This window comes from Danio aesculapii, chromosome 8 (genome assembly GCF_903798145.1).
Source record: "Danio aesculapii chromosome 8, fDanAes4.1, whole genome shotgun sequence".
Classification (NCBI taxonomy): domain Eukaryota; kingdom Metazoa; phylum Chordata; class Actinopteri; order Cypriniformes; family Danionidae; genus Danio; species Danio aesculapii.
In genome coordinates, this window is record NC_079442.1 from 45757742 (window position 1) to 45784888 (window position 27147).

General features: G+C 36.2%; 1 protein-coding gene across 3 annotated transcripts in view; it reads right to left on the reverse strand.

The window, feature by feature from the left end:
* Nucleotides 1-760: 760 nt before the first annotated feature.
* The window catches only part of mbd1a (methyl-CpG binding domain protein 1a), a 35451-nt gene continuing 9064 nt past the window's right edge, over nucleotides 761-27147 (reverse strand). Inside the window, exons 3-14 of one of the 3 annotated variants that reach the window (XM_056464064.1) lie at nucleotides 22057-22162; nucleotides 19988-20472; nucleotides 17289-17365; nucleotides 17158-17198; nucleotides 13592-13648; nucleotides 13414-13449; nucleotides 13156-13200; nucleotides 11303-11488; nucleotides 8830-9021; nucleotides 7958-8038; nucleotides 5337-5588; nucleotides 761-5138 (exon numbers count right to left, since the gene is read on the reverse strand). In XM_056464064.1, the coding sequence (XP_056320039.1) occupies nucleotides 4671-5138; nucleotides 5337-5588; nucleotides 7958-8038; nucleotides 8830-9021; nucleotides 11303-11488; nucleotides 13156-13200; nucleotides 13414-13449; nucleotides 13592-13648; nucleotides 17158-17198; nucleotides 17289-17365; nucleotides 19988-20472; nucleotides 22057-22162 (2026 nt within the window). In that variant the 3' untranslated portion in view covers nucleotides 761-4670. Of the gene's footprint in view, nucleotides 5139-5336; nucleotides 5589-7957; nucleotides 8039-8736; nucleotides 9022-11302; nucleotides 11489-13155; nucleotides 13201-13413; nucleotides 13450-13591; nucleotides 13649-17157; nucleotides 17199-17288; nucleotides 17366-19987; nucleotides 20473-22056; nucleotides 22163-27147 lie in introns of all 3 variants that reach the window. The other 2 variants (XM_056464062.1, XM_056464063.1) reach the window with 2 other exon arrangements.

Below are 27147 nucleotides of genomic sequence, written 5' to 3' on the forward strand. Positions count from 1 at the left end.
TATGATAGTTTAACAGCTTTATTAATCCCAACAGGGGCAATTACATTTGAGCAGCCCCAGTAGAATCTAGACCTATGATCTTGACACAACAAATATAAACACATACAGACAAAAATCACTCAAAAACGATACAAAAAAAAAAAAAAAAAAAAAAAAAATTAACAGCATGCCTCATAATAACTTTGAAAATATAATAATTGAGTGAGTAATGTCACTTTGCAAAAAAACACATCTTGAGAGGAGAGGGGTCTGGAACTGGTGCAGTGCAATCTGTGCTGCATCCAATGGGCTCACCTAACCCCACCCCTAACCCTACCCACAGTGACGTCACCTACTCCATTGAGTGCATTGTGTTTAACATTAAATTGCTGAGAGATGCAATCTCAGCTTGCATCATAAAGGCTGCATCAAGATACTATTGCTTGAGAGACCAATCAAATAATTCACTGCACGATTAAGCAATTAAATATAGTCTCTAAAATTTAGCTTTGTTAATATATAACACATGAAATATGCAATTTCATGCAAGAGTGCCATTTTGCCCAAATAGTGTCATATTAATTTATTCACATCAGGCGTAAATAGGCCAGGAACCCTGCATAAACACCTAATCAGCATAATATTAAATAGTGGTATATATAAAAAAAAGTGGTATATATATATATATATATATATATTTTTCATTGCAAATTTGAAAACCACTGCTTTAAATCACTGACCAAAACGATTCACATTAAAATAACAACAACAGTCATCAGTATATAAGAAAGAAAAACTTTATTTTCCCCACCCTTCATAAAAATCCTACTTTACAGTGTTTCAAAAACTGACCTTGTTGGTTAAACTGACGAAAACAGAGCAAGATTTACAACACAGAGATGCTCTGATCCTCCATTTATAAATAATTTCAGACAATTATGTATTTTACAGCTCATTTTGTACACATCTCTCAAGGGTAGAGGCCAAAATAAACACATCAATTCCATTTGAATTAAAATCACCCAGGAATGAGAAGCAGAAATAAAGATTACACTAAAAGAAAAACGAATCATTTTAAATGCGCTGCTTTAACAGAACACCATATAAAGGCCTATCTGTGTTAAATAATGATTCGGGCGTCTACAGTGGGCTGCGATTAATAAGCAAAACAGCACAGAAATGCACTGACTTTAGCTGCAGTTCATCACGCGCAACACAATTCAGTCACACGAAAGCAGGTGTGATTAACAACAGGACAAACAAAAGACCAGATCGCATCTGCTGTTGCATAAAAACACTCCAATGATTCTAAAATAAAACATCATGAAAACATAAAACACATGACAAAAGACTATGTGCTTGCTTTGGGGTGAAAACAATTAAATACAGTGTAAAATATGAACAAATATGTAGACGATTTCTAAAGGCTGAATGATTTTGGTGTTCAAGTACAGTTGATGCAACTTTAGGTTTGAATGTACAAGCCTAAACTAACCAGAATGAACGCAGTACAAGATGGTCTTTTCTTTGTACTGCAATAAACGCGTTCATGGATCAATAACTCAGCCTGGATAAGAGCACCTGGGAGGTTTAAGGTTAAAAATTGGTCTATAAAAATGATTGAGAGGTAGTTTGAATGAGAACTGAATGTAATTTTTTTATGCCCCCCAACTGGAGAGAAACATAAAAAGGGATTGCAGTAAAACTCTCGTTTTTCGTATGGAAGATTGTTTCTGCCAGGATATAAACATTCTGAATTGCAAAAATGTTAGAAATGCAGGATTGTGAGATTTATGGTCACAATTCCTGAAATAAATCTTAAATTGGAAGATATAAACAACTGTGTGAAATAAACGTACTATTGCGAGAAAAAAATAGTCTTAATTATAAGAAATAAAGCCAATAAAAATGCAATTGCAAGTAATAAATTGGCAACTCAGAAAATATTGTGAGATGTCAGGAATTATGAGCAAATTATGAGGAATTATGAGACAAACAGCAACGCAGCAACTCTAAAAAAGAGTTAGAATTGTGGAAAATAAAATCAGAATCGCAAGATAAAACTTACAATTGCAAAAAATTAAGCTGTGATTCACACAGAAACATTCAGAAATGCAAGATGTCAACACAAAACTAAAATTGCAAGAATTATATCCGAATTTCAAGACAACTAATAAATGAACAATTGTAGGAAAAAACGTCAATTGAATAAAAAACTCAAAATTGCAAGATATAAATACAATTTTGCAGCCTATAAACTTGCTATTGTGAGCAAAAAATTTAGACCTCAGATAAAAAAAAGTAGTAATTATAAGAAATAAAGTCAATAAATATGCAATTGCGAGTATTAAATTGCCAATTTTAAAAAATATTATGACATGTCAGGAATTAGGAGCAGTCATGAGACAAACAGCAATTCAGATTTTTTTTTTTTAATGTAAAAAAATAAAATCAGAATCGCAAGATAAAACTTACAATTGCAAAAAATTTAACTGTGATTCACACAGAAACATTCAGAATTGCAAGATACCAACACAAAATTAAATTAGCAAGAATTATATCTGAATTTTAAGACAACTAATAAATGAACAATTGTAGGAAAAATTGTCAGTTGAATAAAAAACTCAAAATTGCAAGATATAAATACAATTTTGCAGCCTATAAACTTGCTATTGTGAGCAAAAAATTTAGACCTCAGAGAAAAAAAAGAAGTCCTAATTATATATATAAAGCCAATAGATATGCAATTGCGAGTATTAAATTGCCAATTTAAAAAATATGGGATGTCAGGATTTAGGAGCAGTCATGGAATTATGAGACAAACAGCAATTCAGAAAAAAAAATGTTAGAAATAAAATCAGAATCGCGAGATAAAACTTACAATTGCGAAAAAATAGGTTGCGGTTCACAGAGGAAAAACTCAGTGTTGAGCCAATGCAAGACATCAACAAAATTGCAAGAATTATACACGAATTTCTAAGTCCGAACTAATAAATTTACAAGAGTAGGGAAAAAAACAGTTAAATAAAATAAACTCAAAATTGCAAGAATAAGGTCCTAATAATTACGACAGGCTATAAATGCACAATTATGAGAAATAAAGTCGCAATTTAGATAAAAATAAGAACGGCAAGATATAAAATATGGGTCTCAAACTCATTTTCTGTAGGGCTGCAGTCCTGCACAGTTTAGTTCTATCCTTGCTTCAACACACTTACCTGCAGGTTTCAAACAAGCCTGAGGGAGTCAATTAGTTTGATGTGTTTAATTAGGGTTGGAACTAAACTGTGCAGAGCTCCGGCCCTCCAGGAACTGAGTTTGACACCTGTGGCCTAGTAAGAGCTTGATTAGGCAGCCCAGGTGTGTCTGATTGGGGTTGAACCTAAACTATGCAGAACCTCCAGGACCGAGTTTGGGCACCCATGATACAGATCATAGGTCTCAAACTTGATTTCTGGAGGGCTGCAGCTCTGCACAGATTTGCTCCAACCCTAATCAAACACAAGTGTCTAGTAGTCTTGAACACCTAGATTAGTTGGATCAGGTGTGTTTGATTAGGTTATAAGCAAAGCTGTGAAGAGCTGTGGCCCTCCAGGAATCGAGTTTGAGACCTATGATATAGTTCAGGGGTGTCCAAACTCGGTCCTGGAGGGCCAGCGTCCTGCAGATTTTCGCTCCAACTTGCCTCAACACACCTCCAAGGATGTTTCTACATCCAACTAATCAAGATGTTCAAGACTACAAGTGTCTAGTAGTCTTGAACACCTTGATCAGTTGGATTAGCTGTGTTTGATTAGGGTCCAGGACTACAAGTGTCTAGTAGTCTTGAACACCTTGATCAGTTGGATTAGCTGTGTTTGATTAGGGTCCAGGACTACAAGTGTCTAGTAGTCTTGAACACCTTGATTAGTTGGATCAGCTGTGTTTGATTAGAGTTGAAGCAAAGCTGTGCAGAGCTAAGGCCCTCCAGGAATTAAGTTTGAGACCCATGATCTATATCAGGGGCTCTCAAACTTGGTCCTGGAGGTCTGGTGTCCTGCAGATTTTAGCTTCAGCTTGCCTCAACACACTTCCAAGGATGTTTCTAAAAAGCCTAGTACAGGGGTGTCAAACTCAGATCCTGGAGGGCTGCAGTCCTGCACAGTTTAGTTCCAACCCTGCTTCAACACACTTGCCTGCAGGTTTCAAACAAGCCTGAAGGACTCAATTAGTTAAATTAGGGTTGGAACTAAACGGTGCAGAGCTGCGGTCCTCCAGGAACTGTTTGACACCTGTGGCCTAGTAAGAGCTTGATTAGCTAGCACAGGTGTGTCTGATTGGGGTTGGAGCTAAAATCTGGAGGACATCGAACCTTCAGATGCATGTATGCAAGAAAAATGCATGTATGAGATATAGAATTCCAGAAACAAAAAACAAACAAAATCCTAGCTTTGTCATCTCATGGCAGAAACACCCCTCCATAATTTGAAAGTCTTTTTCCTAAAGCATCTTTCCTTGTGTCGCTAACTTTTCCTACATTTCCGTCAACTAAAGGAGATAAAATAAGCACCGTTCTGAATGAGGATTCATGGTGAGGTTTGGAAAGAGGCCCGAATGAAGCTTAAAAACTGGCGGAAGATGCTCTCGGATGACCTTGTGGTCATTCGAAAAGTACAGTAAATAAATGTTAGTGGAAGAAAAATCATCATCACTCATCCCTCTACCGGCTGCGAGCATTTCCCACAATGCTCCTCGTCCTTGGGAATGAGCAAATCGCATAGTGCGGCTCGCACGCACATTTTGGGCTCCCAAGGCAAGCACATTTGGAGGTTTTGGTAGCCCTGACAAACGCCCAGAGCTTCCAGATCCAGCAGGAGCGACACTACATGCTCCACTTTCTCCAGGCAGGTGGGATGGCGAGAGTAGAGGCTGTGCATGAGCAGCAGAGGCTGGTTCTGGACGGTGACCTGGTAGAAGAAGCCTTTCTCGATTTGGACCACAGTGTCTGCCATGGTGGAGAGTTTAGAGCACTGCAGGAGCTGCAGGACGGGGCCTTTGGCGATCACACACACCCAGTGCGCCGGCAGGACGCTCTGGCCGAGGGACGTGAACAGCTCAATCAAGCCCGGGTCTCGATCACTTTCGGTTTCTGGACCTGCCAGACTGAAGATCTGAGTGATCTGTCAAAGCAATGGTCAATGTGTTTGTTTAATTTGATTCATGGTTTACCTGTGGCACTATGGGTTGGAGGTTTGGAGCATGTCACCATATTTGTTGGTAATAGATCTACTGTACTGTGTTGTATGTTGTATATAACTTGTTAAAAAAAAAAAAAGGTTGCAGTGTTTAGAGTATTTGGTGTATCGTCATAGACTTACCACCGGTGTTTGCTCCTGTTGAGCGTCTGCCATGTGCACGTGTTGTGTGTTCTGCTGTTCTTCTCTGTAATGTGATGGAGATGATCCCACTCGCACCATCTCAATCTGAAGAAAACCATTCTGGCTCATCTCGTCCGCCATAGGCACTGAGCCGATCACCTCACCCATAGCCACTGCACCGCTGTTACACAGAGGAGCTGAGCCAATCAGATGAGATGACACCGGCATGCCTGACACATTGTAGTATAATCCCTGTGAAACATGCAGAAAACTAATGTCAGACATCAATAAAAAACATCCAGGATTTAATAATTCGAGTTTAACTTATGGTGCTTTCACAACTGTAGATGGATTGTTTTGCTCTGAAACAGGGATTAAAATTGTTAAAATGTTGTTTTTTTAATCTTGGTGTGGTTCGCTTTCACATGGAAGCGTTTCTAAACGGAACAAAATAGTTAAAACAAGCTACGTGTGAGTAAACTCTCCTCACATTGGTCAGAGTTTGGTTTATTTTCCAGGATTCTGCTCAGCTGTCATATGTCATTATTTTCCATTTATGATGATGAGAAATGAGACATTGGGAAAACGGTGCACTTTCTTTTCGAATGGTGACACCCACAGATATAGCCATCACCAAATATAAATATAATATAAATATAAAAAAGGTAAGCATTTCTTATACGTAGCCTCATTTGAAGGGTTGTAAAATAAATAAATAAAGAGTTCAGATGCAAAACCCTCTAAAATCCATCAGACCTCTTTTCTTGTAAATGAGCATTTTCTATCAGGCTCCTATCATTAGGCTCAGAAGTTTCATTTAATAGACAATTCTAAGGTTATTGGCTAGTAAATAAAATTACTTTTTTTTTTAAAGATGTCATTTTAGACAATTTATGGTTTTCAACCATCAAAGTAGATTTTCTTTTGTGTTAAAATCAGCTAAATCCACGTGTGCTGTTTTAGTAAAAACCTCTAAATCCACCTATTGGCACAAGACAGTGTATTTAGTTGAAAAATCACTAAAGATGCAATCAGAAATTATTTTTCCTAACATAATACACATACACAAACCACCCAAAATTAAAAATGTATCAATCTGTCAAGTGGCGGTTCCTTCTGCTGTGGTAACCTCTGATAAATCAGGGACAAAGCAGAAGGAAAATGAATGAATGAAACCTGTCAAGTGCGTTAATCAAGAATATTTAAATTGACATTAATTAAATCTTAACAATCTGTTGTCATTTCTGATATTTGCGATTTAGATTTAATGTAAGTAGAGCAACGTAAACATTGTAAAGTAAGCTTGTTAGATTCAAATAATTGTGAAACATCAATATCTGTGTATAGGTAATATGAAGTAATATAAATAATGTATAGTTTTATATATTATATTTTTCTTTTTAATAAAAATAGCGTGTTTTCCTTTCCTTTTAATGCACAAAGTTTTGAGGTAAGGCACGTTTTCATTTGCCATTCACTGACAGTCGGACAGGCTCATGCAGTTCATCAAACTTTATCTTTTAAAATCAAAAACGAAAGCGGAATAAAACAGTCTCCTCATAAACGCCGGCGTATCAGTGTGCTGCTACATTAAAAACAATTCGAAGTAGCGTTTAGCGGCTTTTGCAAACAAACTGTTATTGCTGAATGTGCTGACTACGGGCACTTAGTGGCTTTTGCATCTGAACTCTTCATATGTCGATTATAGATCAGAACTCGAGTTGGACAAATTTTTTTATAGTTCAGTTAGACAGCATGCTTTCACTTTTGTATTTGACATAAAGCACACTTTTACCAATAGGAATGATTTCTCTACTCATTATTCTCTCTGCATATAACCATATATATGCCTATTACATACAGTATCCATAATACACTGTGATATTGCCTGGTTTGTTAGTTCGTTAAATTGTATTGCTTTCTTGCTACAAACTAACTGTTTCAGAGTTTGTTTCAATCGAGCCGAGACCACCTCATTCAGGCGATTGTTTTGGAGTGGATCAGAGTGTGATTGCGAGTTTCACATATGCCTAAACAAACCGAGCTATAGGGGAAAATGTGCCGGTTTCTCAAACAAACATCTAGTTTTTGAATTTCCTTGAATCTGGGGCAAGATGTCTAGCTTTTGAGGATCTTTTGATCTACCTGACTTTGTCAGGCAGGTCCTTGTAAAGTGATTTCTTAATAACGAACAGGTGTGGCAATAATCAGGACTGGGTGTGGCTAGAACAATTTAACTGTGTGATGAACCAGAGTTAAGTGTGATGAACCATATGTAGTTTTATATTTTGTTTTCCCTAACAAAAACCTTTATTTAAAAACTGCATGATATCTTTACTTGTGTTATCTTTGACTATTATTTACATTTGATAAACTGAAACTCTAAAAAGTGTGACAAACATGGAAAAAACTAACATTTGTAAGGGTGCAAACACTTTTTCACACCACTGTGTATCAGTCTTGGTCTCCACGGCAGCTTCACATTGGTTTAAAATCAATGTCCAAGAACAGCTTCACATTTAAATCGCCTTTAATCAGGTCAGAATATGCCATTTAAATATTCAAAAAATAAATGAATGAGAAAGAAAACAAATGAATGAGAATAATATAGAAAGTCTAACCTGAGAACTGAGTCCAGAGGTGTTGCTGTACATCTCATTAGACGCCATCACTGACCGTTCATTATCCAAAATAACAGAATCCTGTGAAAACAAGCAAAAACGATACTCAGAAACATAACCTAAAATTGAATACAATATATATACATATATATATTTACTGATTTACACTGTAGATGGAGACTTTGCTGCAATCTTGTCATACTGAAATTACCCTAATTATTGATTTAATTTGTTTTTACATTATTAATTATTATTTTACATTATTATAATTAACCAAATTCCAGTATTTTACACAGGTATATTGCTTTCAATGAATGCCGAAATTGAATACTTTGTTTCTATTAAAGAGGTAATTTACTCCATCATTTACTTGTTCCAAATTTTTTCTGTTGAAGAATGGATATATTTGGAAAAATGCTGGAAAATGGTAGCCATCGACTTCCATAGTATTTTATTTGCTACTATGGAAGTCATTAGTTACCTGTTCTCAATATATTCACAGTATATCTCAAAATATTTCATTTTGTGTTTAACAGAAAAAAAAGCAACTTATGAGGGTTTGGAAACACTTGAAATGGTGAGCAAAGGTACATTTTGAGTTTGTTTGGTGAACAATCACTTTAACATTTTGGTCCATATTGCAAATAATAAAAAAGTGAACAGTTCAAGAGAATTGATTATTGTCATATGACTGCAGCACAGGCCTAGAATTAATCAGTATTTATTAACTGGCTGTGCAATATCTCATTCTCTGCCTGAAACATGTAGAAATCAGAAACCTCTTCTACATTGGCATCAACCACATCCTCAACATAGGCCGCGTCATCTTCATCTTCCTTAAAAGTGTAACTCCATTTCCCGTGTTTTCTGACCTGGGTGCCGTTCATCTCAGAACTTCTCAATTCTTGATCATCTTCATCATTATCAGACGCTTCATAATCATCCTCCTCCTCCTCCCATGGGTCATTTTTGAATTTTTTTTTTGGTGGTCTCCCACGTTTCTTTATTTTGAGGATTTTATTGGATTTGATCATTTTCCTTATTGGTGGAAGAGTCGGCACTCCCTGTGTGATACAATGAAACAAAAATATTCTTTTGTAAAAAACTTTTGCAAATGGTGTATTTGGCATACGGACAAATTAAAGCAATATTCATCCCATAATTCTGGAGAAAAAATATATACAGTGGGTATGGAGAGTACTCAGACCCCCTAAATTTTTCACTCTTTATTATACATTGCAGCCATTTGCTAAAATCATTTAAAGTTCATTTTTTTCCTCATTAATGTACTTAGCAGTAATGGCCCTGCCTGAGCCCTGACTTAAACCCAATTGAGAATCTCTGGGGAGACCTAAAAATGGCTGTCCACCAACATTTACCATCCAACCTGACAGAACTGGAGAGGATCTGCAAGGAGGAATGGAAGAGGATCCCCAAATTCAGGTGTCAAAAACGATGCATCTTTCACAAAAAGACTCATGGCTGTATTAGATTAAAAGGGTGCTTCTACTAAATACTGAGCAAAGGGTCTGAATATTTAAGACCATGTGATATATCAATTCTTTTTTAATAAATACGCAAAAATGTCAACAATTCAGTTTTTCTGTCAATATGGGGTGCTGTGTGTAGATTAATGAGGAAAAAAACAAACTTTTTAGAACGATTTTAGCAAATGAAAACCATGTAACAAAGAGTGAAAAATTTAAGGAGGTCTAAATACTGAATATGGTACTCATGATACCAGAATTCGGTACCAATCCACACTGATATTTTAAAAATGTCCATTTCCCACCAACATTTGAGCGCTGTTGAGCTCGTTCTTAAACAGCGCTGATTTGACATTGTGTTCTTGTGCTCAACTCAAATAACTGTGATTGGCCGTAAAGTTCATCAGTTTACTGAACTCACTGTTGTTTACTGAGTGTAAGCACAGATACAGGGACACTGGAGCGTTTTAAAGCCATGGAAATCAGTCGATTCATCAGCAGATTGCTTGTATGTCAGCTCATAAACGGACCAGCTGATCTTTGCCGCTATTATACATTATATGCTAAATAAAACTAAAGAGCAGGTCATGTGGATCATATTATTCAATAAAATAATTAACATTTTTATACATTCATACATACATTTGTTTTTATTTATGCTAATCATGTATTAACTTGTTTTATTAAATAGTTTATGTAAATATAGCTTGAGGGTGAATAAATCCTTAGCAAATATACATTTTTGGATGAACGTTCAGCCTCCGAGTCGTATGCGGCCCACGAGACAAAATGATTTGTCCTATCAGTCAATTCATAATCACCCCTCAGGAAAGAAAAAACATGAAATGTCTGTGACAAATTGACAAAAAAGTAAATAAATATTTTTATATATATATTATATATATATTTTTTAAATATAATATAATAGATACTGTATAATTATATAAAATATGTACGTCCCCATGTCAGAGTAACAGTCAGCGTGAACACGGAATATGCACCTTTGAGGTTCTCATCACTGATAATCATGGCGACAGCCAAGAAAAGAAGATGCAGAATGTTGAGCTTTTCAACAAATATGGACAAACGGTTATTTTTTTGTTGAAGTCAAAGGCAAGCCGGTGTGCCTAGTCTGTGGGGATGCACTTGCAGTGATGAAAAAAGCCAATCTCGAGCGCCAGTACAACTCGAAGCATGCTAATCTCAATGAGCTGCAAGGACAAATACGCTTGGATAAAGTAAACACTCTTCGGCAAAGAATGTTATTCGTACAAGTTTTGCGGTAAGTAAGCTAAGAGCTAAAAAACTCAGACCTCATTCAACAAGTGTCTTGTTACCACTGTGAAGCTGCTTGTGCCAGATAAAGTCAAACTTTTCCAGAGCGTGCATTTATCTCAAAGAACTGTCTCAGAATGATAACTGATATGGCACAAGACATTGAAACAACACTTAATGACACTGGAAAAAATCTCCAGTTTTTCTCTCTGGCTTGCCATGAAACAATGAACAACAAATACCGCCCACCATCTTTGTGCACGGAAGTACTGCTGAGTTTGAAACAACCAAGGAATTGCTGTCTTTGTAAGCCATGCACGGCACTACCAAAGGTGAGGATTTGTTTGAGCATGTTGTTTTGGCAATGAACAAATTTGGATTACCGTTTAAAAAGTTAGGTGGCCTTGCCACAGAGAGGCAGTTCCAACCATCACATTAGAGAGGTAGTAATATATACAGTGTGTTGAATTATTTAGTGTGACCCTAAAAGATGCTACAAAAATGTAAATGGCCCTTGATAGAAAAAAGTTTCCCCACCCTTGCTTAAATGATGCCATTAGATGCTGAGCATATAAATACGTACATTCATTCCATTTCGAAATTGAAGCTTTGACTGAAACTTGCACTGACGCAAGCGACATTTCTGCCTTTTCGTGTTACTGCCACCAAACTTGGGCTTGTCCATGCAGAAGTCACACTTCCCACAGTCTGCATCACGACGGCAGGCATCACATCGCTGGCACATCCTCCGATTACGCTTCTTTAAACGCTAAAAACAAAAGCAGACAGAGAAATGATTGTTTGCCATTGATTTAAGACTGATTTTATCATGTGAGATAGAAGAGGAGTTCAGAAATAACCAGGAAAATATTCATTCAGAGTCAAAATACTGATTTTTGGATGTTTATCAAACATTTAGACCAAAAACAAAAGTTAGCGAATAACACATATCGCATAATAAAGAAGAATATGGAGAGAAATATTAGCATAGAATAGAAGATTGAGAACCAAATTGAGCAAAAGTATACAATTTGGTAAAAGTTGCTCTTATTTATAAGTATTTTTTAAAACAGAATAACAGACTATTGTCAAAAAATTCATATAAATATTACTTTATCTTTCAGGGTTCAACGCTAAGGATTTTTTCTACTGGCCCGATTGGTGGTTTAGATTTTTACTTGCCCTACCAAAATTTTCATTGGCCCCACCAAAACAGTTAATAGCTATTTCTGAGCCACATATTTTAAATTATGTGTCAAAAGCCAAACATTATTGTATATATACATACACTTTTTATTCAGCGTAACTTTTTTTTTTACATACAATTGACGATTTAAAAAGTTACAATTGTGATGAAAAAAAAAAATAATAATAATATATGTATATGTATATGTATATATATATATATATATATATATATATATATATATATATATATATATATATATATATATATATATATATATGTATTTGTATATGTATATATGTACATATATATATATGTATATATATATATATATATATATATATATATATATATATATATATATGTATATATATATATATATATATATATATATATATACACATATACATATATATACACATATACATATACACATATACATATACATATATACATATATATATATATATATATATATATATATATACATACATATATATATATATATATATATATATGTATATATATATACACACATGTGTATATATATATACACATATATAACAGACAAACAGTCGCAGCTAAATTAAACTTTAGTGACAAGGCAGCATTGGCCCGATAGGGCCAGTAAAGATCCTGTCTACTATCCCGAATGGCTCGCACGCTGGCTCCAGGCCATCCTTATTGTCAAGCCCTGTATTTAGTAAAATATCTTTGTTAGATTATATTTAAACGCTTTGTTTTATGATTAAACCTCTGAAGTTTTTATTTTTGGTTAAAATATGTTCTGCAATGGACTGACAACTTAGAGATGATTCAAATCATGTAATATTTACTTTTTGACTTAATAAAAAAAAATTGTATTATGGATTATTAAGTGAATCTAATTTGTAAGGTTATTCTTACATTTATTTTTTTTTAAATATTTAAAAATTACTTTAAAAGCAACAACGTCTACAAATATAACATGTCTTTTCAGAAAAATGAAGCATCAATCCACTGACACATGATCTACTACATGACACATTCATGTAGTAGATTGTTTTCAGGTTTTTCAGTTTTGATCATGTTATTAATTTAGGGGCCTTAGACATTTGTGTATTAGAAGTGATTTATTAACCCACATGGGGTTAAAACATCCCATGCCAATCATTATTCAGTACAGTCCCAAGTATAAAAGGCTAATATTTGTGCTGTGTGTGAGATTTTAACAGTGACGTTGAATTTAACACTGCAGTGCACTCACTCACCCAGTAGTCATCATCATCATCATCACCACCATCAGGCACAATATCCTAAAACATACACACAAAAAAGCCAAAATGAGTATTTTAGGCACAGGTAATCAACACTGGAGAGGTTGCAGCAGTGGTAAAGGATGTTCATTTTTGCACCAAACAAGTCATTTTTTCCATTAATATAACACTAAATCTCTAACTAGTAAACAAATTACACACTTAAACTTCAACACCACTAAAAAATGAGTTTGAATGAGCACAAACACTCACCAGATTTTCGGTTTTCCCATATCTTTGCGGTTTTTGCTGGAAAATGAAGTGACATTTTGTTTAGGTGAGAAGCATTTCGGCTACTGAGGGCTTACTTGATGATTTTTGGCAATGCTTTTGCGTAGTTTCACATTTCAGCCCACTGACGGCATGAATGACATTAAATGATTATTATTACCAGCATTTGCTTTCTTGGATGTTTTGTTTTCTCAACCTCCCATTGATCCTGCCTCACCTTCAAAATAATAATAATAAAGCATAAAATAAACATAACAAAAATGAAGGAGTATGACAAACTAAGGTATTACATTCAACAGAATCAGAAAAATAAAAACAAAAAGAAACATTTAAGAAAATAAGAGAAAGAAAATTAGAAACTAAGAATAAACTGGACTTTGTTTTGCTATTTAAAGTGATGAGATCTGTTCTAGCTTGTAGAGTAAGAGCGAAATAAAAGAGAAACTAGGTTAGTTGGAGTTTTAGGAGACAAAAGTATCGCCAAAGCTCTACACCTAAACAAACAGAGGCGCACTGCAAAACTGTAGTGATTTAGGCTATAAATGGACTCTCTGGCAATAAAATTAAAGAAAAAAAAGCAAAAATAATACAAGACATGGGTGGCGCGGTGGCTCAGTGAATAGCGCTGTTGCCTCACAGCAAGAAGGTCGCTGGTTCGAGCCATGGCTGGGTCAGTTGGCATTTCTGTGTGGAGTTTGCATGCTCTCCCCGTGTTAGTGTGGGTTTCCTCTGGGTGCTCCAGTTTCCCCCACAGATCCAAAGACATGCGCTACAGCTGAATTGGGTGAGCTAAATTGTCTGTAGTGTATGTGTGTGAATGAGAGTGTTTGGTTGTTTCCCAGTTATGGGTTGCAGCTGGAAGGGCATCCGCTGTGTAAAACATATGCTGGATAAGTTGGCGGTTCGTTCCGTTGTGGCGACCCCTGATTAATAAAGGGACTAAGTCGAAAATACCATGAATGAATGAATGAATACAAGACATCAAATAAAATTGTTAGTTTTAAAATTTGTTCTGACATTAGTTTTAAATTTGAAAATAGCAATAGCAATTTCTCATTATAAATTAAACCGATGATCTAAAATATTTAAATATTCTTAAAATATGTTAATTGCCATTTTAAAACTTAATATTATGCCACCGTCCTCCACGTAGTGTTTAAATAGTGTTTGGTAACCATACACCAGTATAGAACTGACATTTGGGACAGATGGTAAGCGAAGCACACTGGCGCCATCTTGGATCTAAACCCCAAGTTGACATTTTGCATATTTATTTATTTGTTTTAAGGTTTCTTAAGCATTTTTAAAATTGTATTTTACTCCAGTTTAAGTTTTAGTCTTCTGTACAGCACTTTGGGGTTTTAAAGTGCTTTAAAATTAAAGCTTAATCCACTGATGTTTCATATTAAGGGTCCTATCATACACCTGGCACAATAAGGCGCAAAGCATGTTTGGTGCGATTTGTTGCTATTTTCAGACTAGTGCAACTGTCATTTTTACATTTTGCACCATGTTGTTTTATAGCAAATCCATTTGCGCCATTTTGTGGACTCATGGGTGTACTGGTGTAAAAAGTGTGTTAAGGCGCACTGTTGACGCGTTGCTATTTTGAGACAACTGAAATAGACACCATTGACCAACTACAGAAGAACTGGTCTAAAGTCCAGGTGTTTTTGTAATTTAAAGAGCATGTTCGTTATGCAGCTATACGGGTCCAAAACGCATATACATTGCTTAATACTAGGGGTGTCAAAATTAATTGGTTCTTCGGTGCAACGCGATGCAGAAGGGATGCATGCGGACAATATATTATTATGTAGTGACGTCATTCATCTCAAATGCGCTATGCCGCCGTAGCGTAATATGGCAAGGGAGGCGAATGCGAGTGTTTACAATGCTCTAACTACTTAAAAACGCAGAAACTGTGCACTAATCCACTGCGTGTGTGTTTGCTGGACAGTCTTTTACTGACACTTACAGCAGAAGCCCCTTTTTCACTGCGATTGAGAGAATGAAAGTAAACTCCATTTCTCTCTCACTGTGGCTCATTTGACCAACTGCGTGACTTTTCCTCTTCTCTCGGCTGTTACACCGATACTTCTGGACACAGACACGAGTGCGTGTCTGCAGAGTTTTCTCCACCGCGTCTATCATGGATCAGCTATGATCGCCGCTGCAGTTTATCAGTGTCACTCATCTGTGAAGAGCGCCAGTGCGCAAGAGCCAATCACAGTCCTTTCTGTTGAGCGCCTGACCAATCAAAGGGGTGTAAGAAAGAACTTGCTAGACAAGGCTCAAAAAGCGAGCGGGATATTTATATTTGTTTATATTTTTTATTCATTTTTGCATAATATCACTTTATACATCTAGTTGCTGAATGAGCATTATCCAGGGACCCCGTAGCATCCTCCAAATGAAATTCAAGGCTTTTTAAGACCTTTTTAATATCATTTCAAATGAAATTCAATGCCAACTTTGTACTCATTCCCACAGAAGAATAAGGGAAACAATGTCAAACCTGTATAAATTTTGAACTCTAGAAAATAATTATGTATAAGTGGGCTACTTGAATTAAATAAAACATTTTATTTCAATTATCAGTTATATTTAATCGTCGTCCACCCAGTCGCGAATATGAAGGTTCAACTGCTTACTTTTCATCATCTTATTGAGACTCTCGTCAAACATAACCACAAACCCGTTGGCCTTATTGACCTGGGCAGTCAGTTCTTTAGTTATAAGCCGATCCGAATTTAGTAATATATGCAGTTTTGTTGCTTACACACGAGAATGTAGCTGCAACCTCGGAGTCAGGAAACATGGTTTTGAAAGCCTCTGTAATGTTCTCATTCGATGTGTAAGATAGGATATTCCTTGGCTGTGGTGGCAATGCTTCTAATTTCGAAATTTCTTCATTACTGATAGCCAAAGCGGTTTCTGTAACTGAAGAGGTCTCCGGTGCACAGAACTGCACAATAGGTGGCTGGTGCTGACGAGCAGTACTACACACCGTGTGTATGTTTGGCACCCCTCATATTGGAGTCCAGGGTCGTAACACCCATTGTCACAAGCTTAAAAGATTTCTGGCACCAACCGCAGTAGGCGTCGCGGTCATTGCCTGGCACAGGCTTGACCCAAACGTAATTCGGATTCCTCGGCCACAGTGAATTAAACCGACGCTTTCCCATTTTAGCTGACAAACTAGGCTAGCGACTATCTTGTTCTGTACTCACTTGCCTTCTAACCAAGGTAAAGGGTGCGCACGCTTTCTGCTGTGATTTGGAGCACGAAGTGCACTCAACGTTACGCTGCATGAATTTTTAATTAGCCTACATTAGTAACAGTTAATTTTGTTATGGTATTAATCCTAGGAAAGGCAAAAATAAATCAATAAAATAAGACCTTTGTAACGAAATCCAAGACTTTGTATACCAAATTCAAGGCTTTTAAGGCCTTAAATTGAGATGATCAAATGTAAGACTTTTTCAATGCTTTTAAGACCCTGCGGGCACTTATTTCACCCATACTCTGACAAAACTAGATATTTTACTTTCACATTTAATTTGCTTTCTACGTATATAATTCAATTTATTAAATTTCACTTGATGTCTCATTTTTAATATATGGACATGACATGATAATATTTGTTTTCCAGCAAGGCTTAGCATTGAAAAACATATTTATATTAGACACAGCAAGAAAACAATGTCTCTCAGATGTACATACCTTCCTACACAAAATGTTTGGAGGAGACCGCTTCTTCTCGTCTGCATAAAATGAAGAAATGACACAAATCTTAACATATTATGCTTGTTTGTTTAAACAGAAATAAAGTCTATTATTACAAATGCACATACTTTTAATTCTGCATCTGTAGCACAAAGTGTCTCCAGGCTTCTGAGCTGAAAATGGACACCCGCATCCTTCACATTGACTGGGGAAGGAGAAAACATGTGATGTGTTATTATAGTCATGAAGGTCATGGATAATATTATTCAGGTGTATTGGTGTGCAATACAAACAAAAAAAGGCTTATTTATTCAATAATCAGGGGCGCCACTAGGTGGTGGAAAGTTAGAACAATTCTAAAGGACCATGCCGTTTTGGGGCCCCTAATAGTAACAGATTAATTCAGGAACAAAACACCACAGACTTACTCTGAGATGGGTAAAAGTTTGGAACCATTTTCCCTAGTGAAAACAGACAAAAATGACTAAATATTATTTGATTTTAAAGTTTGTTGAACTGTTTGCAATCTTGCATGTGCAGTCTTGCTTGTATGATGTTACTGATCTTTATCATAGCGTATAATTATAACATACACTCACCGGCCACTTTATTAGGTACACCTGTCCAACTGCTTGTTGATGCAAATTTCTAATCAGCCAATCACATTGCAGCAACTCAATGCATTTAGGCATGTAGACATGGTCAAAACAATGTGCTGCAGTTCAAACTGAGCATCAGAATGGGGAAGAAAGTTGATTTAAGTGACTTTGAACGTGGCATGGTTGTTGGTGGAAATATTGAGCTATTATAAACATTTACAATACCGCATGTGCAAGCTAGTCAGTGGTGGCTCTTCTGCTGTGGTCGGCAACTGAAACACTGTGGTAGAGGTCTGCAATCCCGACCACGTTTCTTGTGGCGTGGGAATACATTTCCGAAATAAAACACGGTAGCGGTCGGTAACTCTTGTGTAATTTGAATGGGAGTGGGTGATACAACAATAACGTTCCCGAGAGATGGAGAGAGAGAGAGCGAGCGAGAGAAAGAGCAAGCGCGCGCATCCGACATGGTCACTGTGTTTGTGTGTATGAGAGAGAGTGCACACATCAGCCGTGGTGCTTTGTGTCACTCGTTATAGGCTGTCTGGACTCTGTAGCATCCAGCTGGGTGTTTTTTGGGAGGCCTATTTTAAATCGCTATACATTTTGTGGCCCAATACGTACCTGCTATGTGTATAGAAAGAATGCTGATGTGATATATGAAATCGGTAGTTGGCGAATATATTAAATTGATATGTTTGTAAATCTGACTTTGAAAGAGTCAGTGCCTCACCAGCCACAAACCTCAACGCACGTCACGCGGCACTCATGTCTCATCACAAAGGGGCCAACAAAACTGACATTTAGCCTACAATCTTTGCACAACCAACATTTTTATTTGTTATCTCTCTCTTTTGGTAGTGCCCAATTTTAACGTGAGATTTTGGAAACCAGATTTAAATTTAGCAGGAACGGTCAGGTTGGGTAGAAAACGAGGCCGGTCAGGCAGTGAGTGAGAAAAGACTGAATATACAGCGGGAGCGGTCGGGTGCGGAATAAATCCTGGCGGGAGCGGTACTAAAAACCCAGTCCTGCGCAGATCTCTACACTTTTTTTAAATTCTTTTTCGACCCTTTCTTTCCTTCAGCCATGACAATTTTTGGTGGAAGAAAATTTAGTGCACCTTTAGTCATAATTTGATTTACAGGGTCATTGATTAACACTACAGTGAGGGTAAAAATTTAGCACATGTCTTTCAGTTGTTTCCTGGGAATAATATTTCTAAAGGAGCTGTTAACATGAAATTTAACCCAATTTTGGTAAGAACACAAACAATACAAACACAAAAATTTTACAAAACAAAACAAAAAATCTGAAAAATGAGTTTTGTGTAATAACAATGGAATGACAGAAGGAGAAAGTACTGAACTACTGAAATATATTTAATTCTTTATATAAAAGGCTTTTTTAATGATGGCAGCTTAAAGACGCATGCATTGCTCAGGTGTCTGTTTTTCACAGACTTCAACAGAGTGTCAAAATCTTGATGGTTCTGTGGGTCCCGTCTATCAAATTTGATCTTTATTCTGTATTTTCTATTGGATTGCACTTCCTTTTTTATTATTTCATGCAATAGTAAATGCATCAAATAAAATGCAAATAGTTGGCAGCACCGATTAGCCTATATGCAATATTTCTATGTGCAATATGGAACTGGGCCCACTGTATAACACAATTTTATCACAAAGAGCAAATGTCAAGTTCACTATTAGTGCAATGCACAGACAGCCAGCTCATCTGAACTACAGGACATTATTTATTATGAATTATACATATAGTGTGTGTTTAATTAGTACTTTGAATATTTGTTCATTAATCCAGTGTTTTAGAATGTCTCAAAAGTCTAGTTGTGTGAGAAAACGCATGAGAAATAGGCATTGCAGCTGACCGTATTATATAGGCTTATTGCCCCTAAACTTCTTTTAGTTTGGCTTTTAAATGAGTTGGCAACCTGGAGATGTTGCTCCTGCACAGCCACCGATCCTATTGTATAATGATGTAAGGAAATATGTGACCAGTCAGCTGTTCATTTAAGTTCCAATGTGTTATTGTATTTTCATTTATTTATTATTTGTAATTATTTTTTTTCCTTAAAAAAGAGAAATAAAAAGAGTATATATATATATATATATATATATATATATATATATATATATATATATATATATATATATATATATATATATATATATATATATATATAAATAAATATATTAAGCTTTGTTCACCTGAGAAAAGGAAGACTCTCCTTCACCGTCATTGTCCCATTCAGCGAAGCCTCTGGAAAATTTGGTGACCCTACGGTTTGCTCCGAGAGCATTTCCTGAGTTTGTGTAGGGCTAATGGGCTCCAGAGAAGGACAAAGCCAAAGTCGAAGCGGCAGCTCAGAGGCATCTTTCCCAGGTTCAGTGCTGATTATCTGCTGGGTGACATTACCCACTTTTACAGAAGGAGAGTGAATGAAGCTGCGTCTGGACGTGTCGATACTGGGTGGCGAGACCCTTGTGAGTTGTGGAGGGCTGTTAAATTCAGCGCTGCTGTCCCCTGCTGGAGAGTCTGGGACCTGTTCGGGACTTTGAGGTGTGGATGTTGAGCTGCGAACGACTCTCTGGCGGGTTCTGGGTAAAACTTCAGCCTTGTGGGATGGATCTGGGACGGAAGTGGCTTTTCGGGATAAATGTGGACGTTTGCGATTCATTAGGGATCCAACCCTCTATATATGCCAAAACAACACACAAAGAAAAAAAATAATGCATTCATTCAGATTAAACACCAATGTATTTTAAGATTTACAGTTGAAGAATTATTAGCCCTCCTGTTAAATATTAATTCTCTTATATTTTATCCCCAATTTCTGTTTAATGGAGAAGATTTTAACTAATTTCAAATAACTAATTTATTTGATCTTTGCCATGATGACAGTACTTCATATTTTACTAGATATTTTTCAAGATACTAGTATTATATATTGGATTCAGCTCAGGTGATTGGCTGGGCCATACTACAGCTTGTTTTTCTTTCTCTGAAAGCATTTAAGAGTATTTTGGATGTGTTTTGGATCATTGTCTTGCTGAAATGTCCACTCTGATTTCATTTTCATCCTCCTGCTAATGTAGATGTGGGAGTGAACAACATTTCAAGTCAACAGCACCTTTAGAAATGTTTTCTAAGAAAAATGTTCTTCCCTCCTGTTAAATATTAATTCTTTTATATTTTATCCCCAGTTTCTGTTTAAGATTTTTTTCAACACATTTCTAAACATAATAGTTTTAATAACTCATTTCTTTTATCTTTGCCATGATGACAGTACATAATATTTTCCTAGATATTTTTCAAGACACTAGTATTCAGCTTAAAGTGACATTTAAAAGCTTAACTTGGTAAGCTAAGGTAATTAGGCCAGGGGTGGACTTAACCAATAAGCGAGGTACACAGTTGCTTTGGGCCCCGTGGAAGAGAGGTGGAGGTGAATGAGAGGTGTCGCGGAAGAAAGTGTAAGTGAACAGCGGATGGGGAGGAGGCCGGTTGAGGAGGGGGATCGGTAAAATTAGGTTCCGGATCCGGTGTGTTCTGGCACAAATTGACAAATTGCCCTGCTTACTGCACATGCAAATATTAAAATCTGATCACAAGTCAAAAGTATGGCTAAGTAACTGTATATGGTCTGTGAGCTTGTATTTTATTTGTGAATGTATTGTATTTTATTTTAAAATATGAAGATTCCACTTCAAATATATTTTAACATGCTGTTTATTTACAAAAAAAAAAAAACGAATCTAGAGAGAAACAAATATATCTGTCGAGAAAGAGAGTGTTTTGAGTTTCAATGTTAGGGCCCCATACCTGGAATTATAACAAACATACCTGGGCCCCTAAATCACTAAGTCCGCCCCTGAATTAGGCAAGTCCATTTTATAATGATGGTTTGTTCTGTACACAATCCAAAAAAAAATTATTCGCATAAGGGGGCTAATAATTTTGACCTTAAAATATTTGTTAAATTAAAAACTGCTTTTATTCTAGCTGTAATCTAACAAAAAAAAAAAAACTTTCTCCAGAAGAAAAAAATATAAAGGAAATACTTAAAATATTTGAAAAGAATAAACATTTCACAGGAGGGATAATAATTTTGCCCTTAACTGAATATGAAAATAGCTCAACAGTTCTTCACTTGCTCTTTTAGAAAAAAAAGTAAAACTTTCAGAAATGTTTAAATATGATTTGTGTCATGCTTCTCACAACTACAATAGTACATCCAAATGCAAATGCTAAGAAACTCATGAGATGTAACAAGTACCTTTTTCTTCATAGTGCGATCCGCATGCAGTCCTTTCTTGTAATCTGTTAGAGTAAGTCCATGTCTTCTTTTGGGAGGTCGACCTCTGCCCCGTTTTACTTTCGGACTGTGAGAACAAGCACAAAAGCCATTTTATAAACTGAATAATGTGTGGTATGAATATCTGAACATGTTCAGAAGCATGGCCATAACCAAAACTGAATATTGATTTCTTCATGTCATGTCATGTTTTTAGCTATCAAATGACTGTAAATGTTCATAGAATTATTTTCAGAAAGGTCTAAAAGTCTGAGAACACGAATCCTTTTTTAAATAATTCATAAAATTACATTCTGAGTGAAAAGGTCAACCAAAAATATCCTGGCTATATTGAAATTGGCAAAGATTTGAAAGCTCAAATCTTGAGTTATAGGTGAATTTGTTTTCAGTTAGAGGAGTTGCTGAGTGAGATTAAGTTAGCAAGCCTACAAGGAACTCTTAATAGACTCTTTATTTTAACACAAATTTATACTTTTTATCTTTTTGAGCAACTAATAAAAACATTTTGTTAAGATATGAAACGGCAGAACAAGTTTACGTTTCCAAATGTATTCCATCTGTAATGATCAAGCACTAATCAATGTATTTATTAAAGGCAATAGGTGTAAACTAATGGTCCATTTCCACTGAGTGGTACAGTACGCTTCGGTAAACTTTTATGGCCATTTCCACTGTCAAAAAGGTACCTAAAAGCAACTCGTACCATACCACTTTTTGGGTACCCTAGGGTACCTAGCACAACAAAAGGGTACCAAAAGGCGGAGCTAGACACACAACTGAACGCTATTGGTTTACAGAGATACGTCACTCACTCTTGCATAAGCCAGAATGAAAGCAAAGGAACCGCCATGTTTTAAATACACAGCCGAGACATGACACCGTAATAAAATACACATATAATAACGAGCCATAGTCGACCCGAGTTCAAACAAACCTTGTTGTTATCTTGATGAACAGCCACAAAGCCAAGAAGAGCAGAATCTACCCTGTGCCCTATAGTTTAAGTTTTTTAAGGCTGTCTTAAACGTGATCGGTTTTGCTTTTCCGCTTGCGCTCACCGCGCATCTACATTTGAAATAACAAACTTCTTAAGCTCATGATAATAACGTGCGCGTGATTATTGAAGTGCTTCTGACATCCGATCCTGTCAGAAACAAACAAACGTGAGAGTGACACGTGAAAAAACAAAGGAGAAGCCGGAAAAACAGAGTAAATGATTGTTTCAGCAACCTAAAACATGAACAAACCGCCATGTTACCTATTATCACCATCAGCTTTTGGACTATTATGATCTCGGAATGATGGAAATACTTTCCAACAGAGGTTACATGTGCTGGCGAAGATTTAAGATACAAACGAGACGTTTAGATGAGAGTAAGGCCCAATCCCAATTCTACCCCTTAGCCCTTCCCCTTACTCCTTGTTTTGCGCGTTCCCGTGAAGGTGTAGTGGTGTCCCAATTCTCTTTAGCTTGAAGGCGTTAGGCTAAGGGGAAGGGGTGAATACCCCTTCGAACGAAGATTTTTCAGGACCACACTCGAAACCAAGTTGTAAGAAAATTTCCCAAAATACACCAGCAACAATGGCAGGATAATTACACCCGGAAGTAAGGAGAGCCACAAATTAGTATTTTTTTGTCATTATTACAATTTCTTACAACAAACAAACAAATGTTTTAATATATTCATAACCGCATTCGTGTTTTACTGTCATGCTTTTAGCTAAAAAACGCTAAAATAAAATAAAAAAAACCCACTACATTTTGCGATCTATAATCCATAATAATAACTCCTGTACAGCAGTCCCACAACATACTGTCACTCGATGACACTGGAATACCCTGTCAATAATGTCTAGTGGCTGGGAATGAGCTTTTTACAGTGTCTGCTATAATGTTAGTGTTGTTTTTGTGTGTTTACATAGATGAATATGGCCACTGTGTTAAATGCACAGTATTATGATCTTATTGTTACATTAGATCGACATGATAACATAATACATGCCTTCAGTGATTTCCTGAAGAGAAATACCAAAAAAAATCAAGCAACTGGAATAACTACAGCAGTCACGATCGTCTGATCTCATATGAAGCAAGAGATCGCGATGACATTTGATGACGTCTGCAGGTGTTGTAGTGCTGTCCCAATTCTTAGGGGTAAATTTTGAAGCCCTTCCTCTTCACACTCGGTTTTAAGGGCCAAGGAGAAGGGGGAAGGGGTACAAAAATTGAATTGGGATTGGGCCTAAATGCATTCAATTAAAGTTCAAACTGAAAAAGGGAAAGAAAAAGATATTAAATGTGGTTGGTGTCAAGCCAGCTGGTCCAAATATACCAGAAACTGCAGATCTACTGGGATTTTCACATAATATCTTGAGAGTTTACAAAGAATGGTCTGAGAAAAAGAATATATATATATATATATATATATATATGTTGATCTGCTAGCAAAATTCCTTTATGACAGAGGTCAGATGAGAATGACCATACAGGGTTGAGCTGACTAAAAGGATACAGCAGCTTAAATAACCAACAAACGTCTGCAGAAGAGTTTCTCTGAACAGAAAACATAGCAAACTTTAAAGCAGATGAACTACAGCAGCAGAAAAAGAGCACACCAATGACAGCCTTGTTAAATATGATCATAAAACCGACAAAATTGGACAAAAGAAGATTGAAAAAAAAAAGTTGCCACACTATTATAGCCCGATTCCAATGAGTGGTATGGTATGGCACAGTTCAGTACACTTTTAAGTCTGTTTTCACTGTAAAAAGGTAACAAAAAGAGCAGAGTAGAATGTGCCGTCGGTCCTGCTGTCTAAAAGTGCGAGTGGTTTACTTTCTCTAAAGAGCTTGCTGCTTGTCTATATTTGAAATAACGAACTTGAGATCATAATATTGTGTGATTATTGAAGTGCTTCTCACATCCTTTCAAAAACAGACAAACGTGAGAGTGAAGCAACCTAAAAGATGAACAAACTGCCATGTTTAATTATTTTTGTTGGCTATGTTTTACTATTATGAACTCGGAATGACAAAATTACTTCATCACAAGACGATAACGTTACATGTGCTGGTAAAGAATGAAAATGAGAGTTGTCACTGACTGTATGTGTTTTGTATCATTTATAAACCCAGGTAAGGCCTGGGTGTGAATGTACGCTTGGGTACTTCGCATTGTGTAAGAGCAACAAATAATAACTTGACTTCTTCATTTGGAAAAGTGGCAGAAGGTAAATTTCTCCAATGAATCATCTGTTGAACAGCATCCTAATCATCACCAATCCTGCAGAAGACTTATTAGAACCTGCATGGACCCAAGATTCACACAAAAATCAGTCAAGTTTGGTGAAGGAAGAATCATGGTTTGGGGTTACATTCAGTATGGAGGCGTGCGAGAGATCTGCAGAGTAGATGGCAACATCGACAGCCTGAGGTATCAAGACATTTGTGCTGAGAAGGTCAAGGTGCTCCAGGATTGGCCAGCCCAGTGACCAGACATGAACATTATTGAGTATGTCTGGGGTAAGATGGAGGAGGCATTGAAGATGAATACAAAGAATCTTGATGATCTCTGATCAAGAACGCTTTCTTTGCCATTCCAGATGACTTTATTCATAAGTTATTTGAGTCATTGCAGAGGTGCATGCAGTCCTCCAAGCTCATGGGAGTCATACACAATATTAAATCTTTTTCCACTGCACCATGACTTTATATTTTATACTGTACATTATTTCTGTTAAGTGACAAGACTTTTGTCTAAGCCAGACCTTACAGTCTCATATTTTATTTTGCTAAAATAAGCGTAATCTAGAGGCCTTTACCTTTCATATTAGCCACTTCAGATATCAAAGGATCAACTAGAAGTCAAGGTATTATTTGTTATTCCTAAAACTTGGATAGACGACAAGACTTTTGTCAGGTAGTGTATACTGTCCACCTTATACTTTCTGATTTTGATTATAAGTAGCAATAATTATTGTAAAAACACAATACAAACCAGCTTAAACTGAATATGCTGGACCAAAATCTGAGAAATCATTCCAGCATCTTGCTAAACCTATGCCACAAGGAATTAATGCAATTCTAATTGTATATACGTTTTTATTGGGGTAAAATTAATTTTATTTTCACACATTCGTTTATTTTTTTAACAGTAACAACTTGTGACAAAGCTCCCAATATTGTTTACCAAACTACTTTGAATAGTCGCTCTGAAATAGCATGCAAGTATGACTTCAAATCAACATTAGCATGAATTGACAGTGAACAATTTTGTATTTTGATAGTCCTGTGGCTGCTAATATGATATCCCGACTTAGAATTTGCAAAGAATATCTTTCTGTCTGAATTTGGTAGTGTAAAGAGTTTTCGAATCCAGCAACAGGTAAAAATATAAAAATAAAAACCTGTATTACCTGCTCTACTCGTAATGTGATCTACATGGTAAAATGTCCGTGCCAAAAGATATACAAAGGGAAGTCATCACGTCAGTTGAAGTTGTGAATTAGTGAACATAAATCAAACATACGACGACAAGATATAACTTCGGCAGTAGCAAGACATTTCACATTGGACATGACGTTACACAACTAGAATGCATAGGAATCGAAGAAGTATTTGAGTCACATAGATGAGGAAATCTGAATAAAAGATTATTACAAAGAGAAGCGTTCTGGAGTCATAAATTTAAATCACTTACACCAAGAGGAATGAATGAGGAATTGGACCTTTCTGTGTCTTTAACGGTTTGTTGTTTAGCTTTAATATTGTGAATCGTGGATTTTAATGATACAAGTAATGTAATGAAAATGTATTTTTTAATGTTTTGGACTGTCGGAATTTCATTGCATTGATGTAGACATTAATAAGTGAGCAATGATAATTGATATGCTATTTTCCTGTAAAATTATGTTTTTGAAGGGGAAGGTAAATATTTCTTGTGTGGTTAATTATGGTATAATAAATACTGAAATAGACTGGTATTAATAGAAAGACAACTCACCTCCCCCTTCCGACCATTAGAGGCTCTATCACAAATTACAGATGGAATC